At 38.5% G+C, this 8,612-nt stretch overlaps 2 protein-coding genes across 2 annotated transcripts; both read left to right on the forward strand.

Annotated features, from left to right (window-relative positions):
* Positions 1 to 1,776: 1,776 nt before the first annotated feature.
* LOC108998400 (senescence-specific cysteine protease SAG39-like) lies at positions 1,777 to 3,242 on the forward strand. The gene is made up of 2 exons (XM_018974946.2): positions 1,777 to 2,544; positions 2,650 to 3,242. The coding sequence occupies exons 1-2, from the start codon at positions 2,115 to 2,117 to the stop codon at positions 3,240 to 3,242; spliced, it is 1,023 nt and encodes a 340-aa protein (XP_018830491.2). The 5' UTR covers positions 1,777 to 2,114.
* Positions 3,243 to 5,214: 1,972 nt separating this feature from the next.
* On the forward strand, positions 5,215 to 8,306 carry LOC108998369 (protein trichome birefringence-like 38). Its single transcript, XM_018974911.2, has 5 exons — positions 5,215 to 5,847; positions 5,978 to 6,149; positions 7,267 to 7,442; positions 7,541 to 7,699; positions 7,862 to 8,306. The coding sequence occupies exons 1-5, from the start codon at positions 5,555 to 5,557 to the stop codon at positions 8,154 to 8,156; spliced, it is 1,095 nt and encodes a 364-aa protein (XP_018830456.1). The 5' UTR covers positions 5,215 to 5,554; the 3' UTR covers positions 8,157 to 8,306.
* The last annotated feature ends 306 nt before the right edge of the window (positions 8,307 to 8,612 follow it).

An 8,612-nucleotide genomic window follows, 5' to 3' on the forward strand; every position in this document is an offset into this window, starting at 1 on the left:
AACCCTTGTCGGCAGGAAAAATTTATTGGTCCAATCTTTTACATGCGAATACTAATGCTCCAAATCAACCAATGCCCTCTTGGCCCTAAAACTGCAAAGATTCCCATCCAAATGCCTAAACTCATGAAAGGACAAAAAATCACTGGCTGGTAAATCTGGGTATTGATCACCCACGGGTTCTAGTACCCTTCGCCACAAAATGGAGCAAGCCATCAAAATTCTCCAAGCGTTGGGCACCAATGAGCCAAGGCGAGCCATAGGATGTCTAACACGTCACGGACTGGTCGCACAAAGGGCAATCGAAGCCCCATGGTAAACAAAGCAAAGTAAAGAGCAACAAAAAGGTCATTCCTTTGGCGTCGATAGCTTTCTGGTTTGGAGTAGGGGCCCTCAAATCGATAGAGTCGGGAATATTAAAGTTTTTTTTAGCATTCTTCAGTTCGCAGGGAGTAACGGTTGAAGACCAACGAGAGCTTGCAAATATTGACGCCGGAGGAGCAACGACAACTCCGGGAGAGGAGTCGCGGAGTGGTGAAAGATCAGAAGCAGAAACCATGCCCTTACCTATGGAAGACGAAGAAGCCATGGAGAAAGAAAAGAGAATAAGAACTCGGAAAGAGAGTAAGAACTCGGAAGGAAAGCAAGAAGTCAGAAAGAGAGCAAGAAATGCGAAAGAGACATAAGTTCGAAATGGGAGGGAAAATGAATAACAAAGGAGCATTAAATAATAATGTACGTGAGATGACGGTTGACGTGCCCGAGGAATGAAGATGAAACGGCGCCTTGACACGCCTCGAAAACTGAAACGACGCTTGGATTCAAGTCCCATCACACCAGATGTAATGAGACTTCACGGGGTAATTGGAGAGGACATTCCTCTTGCCAATATAATTTGGGTCTCAGTCTTCACATATTCATGATTTGAGTCCCAATATCGAAGAGGCCCATCAAATCCAAGAAGGGCCCAGCCCACTTCCCATTGCCGACTAAATAACTATCCAGCGGCGATAAAAGATAAGAGCATTTATTGTAACAATCCATTAACGCAAGAACTCTCATCCTCAAGTTTGAATTTGAATAATAGATATATCTATTATCACTTAAGCAACAAAATGATTTAAAAACTCTATATAAGAGGAGAATCAAGGTATGTAAAAGGGATCAAATTCATTGGTATTATTATTATTATTTTCAGTCACTGATTTAAGTATCGGAGACATTTTCTCGAACCCCCAAGCCCTCTACTCTTTAGTTGCATGTGATCGTGAGGTGTTTCACTGTTATGGACATGTTTCACTGCCACCACCAATTAGAATAAGAGAAACTCTAGTAATAAGTCAAGTGTGAAAGACAATTTCTACATTAACGATATGATATTATTTAATTTGTAAGAGTAATTTAAGATTTTAAAACTTGCAAACCAAGTTTTTTCTAGTTAGTGATGTGAATGACGCATCATTTACATGACCAGCTTACAAATAGAAGAAGTCATAAAATAAACATATCCTAATTTTGGGAGGTATCTGAATATTATTCCAAATTACCCTACCATATCAAATACGGGGAGGGTAGGGTACCAATAAAGTTAAAATTGAAGGCAAATATATTTTTCAAAGGAATGGAACTCCCAAACACAAGAATATTCAAACGATATGATCATGGAATACCTACGAACAATATATTAAGCAAGAAATTTGATTTTAGGACACATCATGAGATCGAACACATGATGGCAAATACGCAACCACCAAGTACTATTCGGATGAGTTCCCAAAAGACAATCCAATGATCATTAGTTTATTTAATACAATGGTTGCAAAATATATGAAATTAAAATAAAGTGTTAAACAGAGGAACGTAAACGGAGTTCAAGAGCTAGCCGAACTTTCCGTTGTCAATAATACGATATTGTTTTACGACTCCTAGGGAATCATAATGTCCCTGTGACGTACTAATTATGAGTTGAAGGGAAGAAACATGCATGAGGAGGGAGTCTTGAGCTATATATACCCGTTTCTTCCCAATCATTGGTGTGTGCCTACTCATCATCACTCTTTGGGTTCCTGAAATCATATCCCTAAGATTAACTATCAAGCAGTACTCTTTGGGAAAAAATGGCTTTGACAACTCAAACAACATTGATCCTCCTCACACTGTTGGGGTTATGGGTTTCCCAAGCCACTTCCCGCACGTTGCATGAAGCTTCCATGTTGGAGAGGCACGTGGAATGGATGGCTCTTTATGGACGCACTTACAAGGATAGTGCAGAGAAGGAAATGCGTTTCAAGCTTTTCAAGCTCAACGTGGAGTTCATCGAGTCTTTCAACAATGATGGAAATCGGCCTTATAAGCTAAGCATCAATGAATTTGCTGATCAAAGTAATGAAGAATTCCGGGCCCTTCACAATGGATACAAAAGGTCCTCCAATCTCAGGTCATTTCCAATGACACCATTTAGGTATGAGAACGTGACTGCAGTGCCATCTAGCATTGATTGGAGAGCAAAAGGAGCCGTCACCGCCATTAAGGACCAGAAAACATGTGGTAAGATAAATATACTCTTTCCTTTATTTATTTAATAGATAATGTGAACATCATGTGCTAGATTTCCTAACATGAAACGTACCTTGCGTTGTGATATGAATCTAGGATGCTGCTGGGCATTTTCTGCTGTTGCAGCCACGGAGGGTATCACCCAAATCACAACAGGAAACTTGATCTCTCTTTCAGAGCAAGAATTAGTTGATTGTGACACCAGCGGTGAAGACCAAGGCTGCGAGGGTGGCCTGATGGATGATGCATTTGAATTTATCATCCAAAACAAAGGCCTTACAACTGAAGTAAAGTACCCATACAAGGGAGTGGATGGAACTTGTAACGATAACAAGGCAGCATCCCATGCGGCCACCATCAAAAGCTATGAAGATGTGCCTGCCAACAGTGAGCAAGCACTGCTCAAGGCAGTTGCCAACCAACCAATTTCTGTCGCCATTGATGCGAGTGGCTCTGCTTTTCAGTTTTACTCGAGCGGAGTCTTCACTGGAGAGTGTGGAACAGAACTGGACCATGGTGTGACTGCAGTTGGTTATGGGACAACAACCGATGGGACTAAGTACTGGTTAGTGAAGAATTCATGGGGTAACAGTTGGGGTGAAAAGGGATATATTATAATGAAGAGAGACATTGATGCGCCGGAAGGTCTATGCGGCATTGCCATGGAGTCTTCCTATCCCGTTGCTTGAATTATATTAATCATGGAGTGATGAATACATCTTATTCACGCATTGTCCCATTGTGTTTGCTATATATCTCCATGCTTATCTAAGTTATATAATGTCCTACTTTTCCTTTCTTTCTTTCTCTTTTTAAAGTTTGATGTCTTAGATGTTTAGTCCATTAAAAAAATGCTTATGTTGTTGCATTATATACGGAGACAAAACACGAAATTTAACAATAGAACTGCTTGCTTGTCTCTCTCTCTCTCTCTCTCTCTCTCTTTAAAGCTTATAATCTTTAAGTATGCTTCAAGCTCCACTAGTGTAATATATATACACACACATGATTGCAATCGATTGAATATTAGCTCCAATTGGGGCACCATATTTGGGCTCGTAAAGAACAATTTGATAGCAATACGACAAAACTTCCTAGTAGCCTAAAAATGGTGGCACTAGCTCTTGCTTTGGGGCCACATGTTCGGCCCATCGATCACACGTGAGGAGAGTGTGCTATAATACATTTGAATAATGAACAAAATGGCATTCATTGGTGGTAGATGGTATTGTCTAAAAGTTTAAACCCGTGATTATAAGACGGATGTGGATGTTAAAAATTTCAAGAACTTCTTGCTTTTTGTGTCATTTGCAAGTGGAAAAATACCCAAATACTGAACTAATTGGGAAGTTATCTTCAGGACAGAAAAAGGCTTCGATTAATTTGCAGAACAAGTGAAAAATACTCGTAAGTCCCACGTCATTGATGTCGATATTTGCTCTTTGTTTTCAAGAATACAAAGGAGTTTCTGTTTGCATATGTTATTATTTGTTAACAGTACTGGTCGTATTTGCTAAAAAGGAAACCACCCAGCTGTCGTGGCAATCGAACAAACTTCTGAAGTGGCCTTCTCAAAGAGAAAACGGAATAAGTTTCATTAATGAGATGGCCTGCCTGAGGAAAGAGTTTTCCATTGATGATGGATTGACTTCTCTCGAAACATAGAAATGACCAGAACCCTTCAATCATGAAAGTGAACATATTTGAACGTATCCATTTTATTGCAGAGAATCTTACCTTAGCTAAATGAGTGTTGTTGCAAATTTTATTCTGAGAAATTCTATGGACAGTTTTGAGTAGGAGATTACGTGTGCAGTCTCATTGATGAATAGAGATAAAAAGAAAAAAAAAACATCATTTTAAAAAGATATTATTTTAATTTTAATTTTTTTTTAAATATAACTGTATAGGCTTGGATGAACAATCTTGAAAACTATATGTAGACTTTATTCGCCCTAAAACTTGCATTGTTAAATCAACCGCAAGAATTAGCTTCCAAAACAAGAGAATTATTAGATAATTTCAGAGCATAATGATGTGGGTGACATCTTATAATAGATTGTAAATATCACATATTCATACTCTTGAAATATCTAAATATCTAATAAATTACTCTTCAAAATAAAGAGAATAGTCGGTAATATGTAAAATCTACTAATGCACGGTTCACGAACCTATTGGATTGGACCTACCTTGCTTTGACAAAATAACATTTAGCCCGTGGGCGGAACCTCGGTATCAAGATGTTTGGTGGCTGAGACTCAGCCTTGGATTTTTTCTTTTTTCTTTTTCTTTTTTATTTCAAGGCTTTGAGGACTGTTTCAATAAACTTTATGCCAGTCCACATGTTGCAATGAGAGTCTTATTGACATGACTTAGAATTTTAAAGGATGTAACAGGATTGATTACATGAACTTGTGAATTTACTTTCTCCCCCAAATAATTTAGCTAGCTCACCAATTGTCGTTTAGCTTATTTCGATGCATATTTATCATCATGTAATGCACTTTTCAAGAACCCTTATTATACAAATATTTGATTTCACGGACTGAGAAAAAACATACATAATTTCAACCCCAACAGACATTACACGAGACAAATGAATCCATGATTTCCAGCTCATATCAGAAGATATTAAAAAAAAAAAAAAAGGTTCCTCTTATCAGTGTTATCACAAATCATGTGAGCTCTGTTCCTCTCTCTCTCTCTGTCTCTGTCTTTCTCGACGTCTAGAACTCTTTTCTGCCACCTTGATTTTATCTAATTAATAAAATTGGAATCTGAGAGATCTTGAATCTTGATACCAACTCAATTTCGAGATGAGTCCAAAAACTTTCTAAAACTAAAAAAGAGCCCACAAATAGCTAGATGAGCAGAGCTCCCTCACTTGCTCTGTCCTCAGTTTGAACCCGTGGCTTATTTCCCTATATAAACCAAGGTCACGGACAACTTCTGTTCACAGCTTATCTTTAACATCAACTTTGAGAACCCAAAACCGGAGATGGGGTTTTGTTTCCAGGCCCTCATCTCTGCATTCCTCCATGTCCTGCTCTTGGTGTCTTTGGAGCAAGCAAGAGCAGGGCAATTCCACAATGTGAGCAGTTTGAGTAGGAAGCAAGTGAGCGGTGGGTGCAATTTGTTCCAAGGACAATGGGTGTTTGATGCTTCTTATCCTCTCTATGATTCTTCGAGCTGCCCCTTCATAGACCCAGAGTTCGATTGCCAAAAGTATGGTAGACCCGATAAACAGTACCTCAAGTATGCTTGGAAACCTGACACCTGTGACTTACCCAGGTAATCTCGCCTCTTCAGATTCAAAACGTCTGTTTGTTTTCTGGACACAGACAGAAGCCCCCAGAATTTGTTTAAACTATCCGTTTCCAAAACGTTTTTGATACTATCTGCTTGGTTTTTTGGTCTGTAGGTTTGATGGGATGGAATTTCTGCGAAGGTGGGGAGGGAAGAAGATAATGTTCGTGGGCGACTCGCTGAGTCTGAACATGTGGGAATCGTTGACATGTATGATTCACGCGTCGGTGCCCAATACAAAAACATCCTTCATGAGGAAAGACTCACTGTCTTCTGCGACTTTCCAGGTGAGGAGTTCAATTCCAGCCCTTTTTGGCCCATTTTGTTTCAAAATCAACACAATTCCGTTCATTGAATGACTGCAACTCTGCTCTGGAAAATTGCCTCACTTTTGTAATATTCTTTTGTGCTCCATTAAAAAAAAACCGAAGAAAAAAAAAAGCTCCTGAAACGGAGGAAACCATGCTACTTTATAGAGTTACTGTATTTACTATTTGGATGGTTCGGCTCGCCAAAAGCTCCTCTTGCCGACCTATGAACACAGCAATAATGGCCGAAATGAAAATGTAATTTATTAGGGACTATCATAATAGCTGAATTGGATGGTACTTTCCGTAGAGAGATTACCATAGGGATTGGGTGGAAAATTTTGTCTAGGCAGCACTTATACAGGTTGTATTCTTGCCGCCCCCTACAATTATTTTTTTAAGTTCTTTTATTGTACATTCACTTTTGCGTAACAGGCGTGTTATACAGAATTCTCATACTGTATATATTACTTAAAAAGTAAATAATTCTATTATTTTATATTCATATTTCATGACGTTTGTAAGTGATGTGCAAACGGTAAGACTTATGTATAAAAAGAATTTTTACATATTTTTTGTACTAATTAATCAAAACAATTATTTTATATTAAAAAATGACGTAATCAATCGTATTAATGTAGTTCATAATAAATACGTAAAAATAATTAAACATAAAATTTTTGTATTTTTTTTCTCGTATTTTCCAAATTAGCATTAAATATTAATTGAAGAGGCGAAGGGTCTCAAATAATAAAAGTCTTATATTATATAAGTGTCTAAGTTATTCGGGAAAAAAAAAAGATTCTCAAATAATCATTTTCTTTGGCGCCTTGTGATTCTGATGAGTCGTGACTTTGTGGGCTCGTGGATGAACAATAATGCTAATGGCTACTGTTTCTCCACGTGAATTTCCTTAATCAACGAGACTCCTGGCCGACGCTTGCACCTTTTTTCTTGCTGTCCTATAATTCAGTTCTTGAATAATTAATTATCGTAGAATTATGTCAATTTTAAAACAAATTTAAAATATATTATAGTAATGTATTTTGTGTGTTTGATTTATAAATTAATTTATTTAATCTTTGTGTGTGTGCAGGAATTTGGTGTCACTTTGCATCTATACCGTACACCATACCTTGTTGATATAGTTAGAGAAGACGTTGGCCGAGTGCTGACGCTGGATTCAATCCAGGGCGGGAAGGCATGGAATGGGATGGACATGCTGGTCTTCAACACGTGGCATTGGTGGACCCACACGGGAGGATCTCAACCGTAAGATTATGTTTTTGTCTTTGTAATATTCTGGCATGGAGCGAGAGGTTGGGCGGAATGTTTTAAGGTGACAGGTGCTGAGGTTTTGGGATATGCAGGTGGGATTATATAAGGGAAGGGACAAACTTATACGAAGATATGGACCGTCTGACTGCATTTTATAAGGGGCTCACCACTTGGGCCAACTGGGTCGACCTCAATGTTGTTCCTACCAAAACCAAGGTTTTCTTCCAGGGCATCTCTCCCACCCATTATCTGTGAGTACACGTCATTTTTTTTTTTCGAAACTAATAAAGTAAAGTTGTATATCTTAAAACTATATCTAATATTACTCGATAAAGCAGAAACTATCCCGCTTGAAAGTTGAATGCAAAATGTGCATTGGTAAGAAAGATGTTGATACTATTTTCTTAAACCAGGGGTGCAGAGTGGAATCGACCCAAAAAGAATTGTGATGGAGAAGTCGAACCAATATCTGGGTCAACCTATCCAGCCAGTGCACCTCCAGCCACCGGTGTGGTGAACGAAGTGTTAAGTAAGATTAAGAAACCTGTTTACTTGCTTGACATAACGGAGTTGTCACAGTTGAGAAAGGATGCACACCCTTCCTCATATAGTGGTGAGCATCCCGGCATGGATTGCAGCCACTGGTGCCTTCCTGGACTCCCTGATACTTGGAACCAACTACTATACGCAACTGATCTTGTCATGTGAAAGCTAACATAGCACAACAATTTTAGTGATATTTTCAAAATATTTTTCTTTTTTTTGTAATTGTTTGGGGAATTGGAATAAATGGGGGGCAAAGGTCAATTGTAAAGTAATTGGTTGTCTTAACCACATGTATCTCTCTTTTCTGCTTCAGTATCTTTCTCCCAGAATTTGTTTTGGATAACAATCAGCTCTTGAAGTTTGTCTCATTTTATAGTCCACAAAGGTGAGACAAAAATTGATTCCACTTCTTTATATCCCCAACATATCAAATCCCAATAGTCCATTCAGTACTTGTTGATGTTCTAAAAATCACGCAATAGATCAGAATGGGACAAAGAGTTATTTCCAGCCTACTGGGCCAACTTGGGCCTCAATTGGTGTTGTTAGGAGCCCAAGACAGTATGCCGATGCGGTTGTACGGTGTCGGTACGTACGTCCATGACAGTGAAATGCATA

This window comes from Juglans regia, chromosome 4 (genome assembly GCF_001411555.2).
Source record: "Juglans regia cultivar Chandler chromosome 4, Walnut 2.0, whole genome shotgun sequence".
Classification (NCBI taxonomy): domain Eukaryota; kingdom Viridiplantae; phylum Streptophyta; class Magnoliopsida; order Fagales; family Juglandaceae; genus Juglans; species Juglans regia.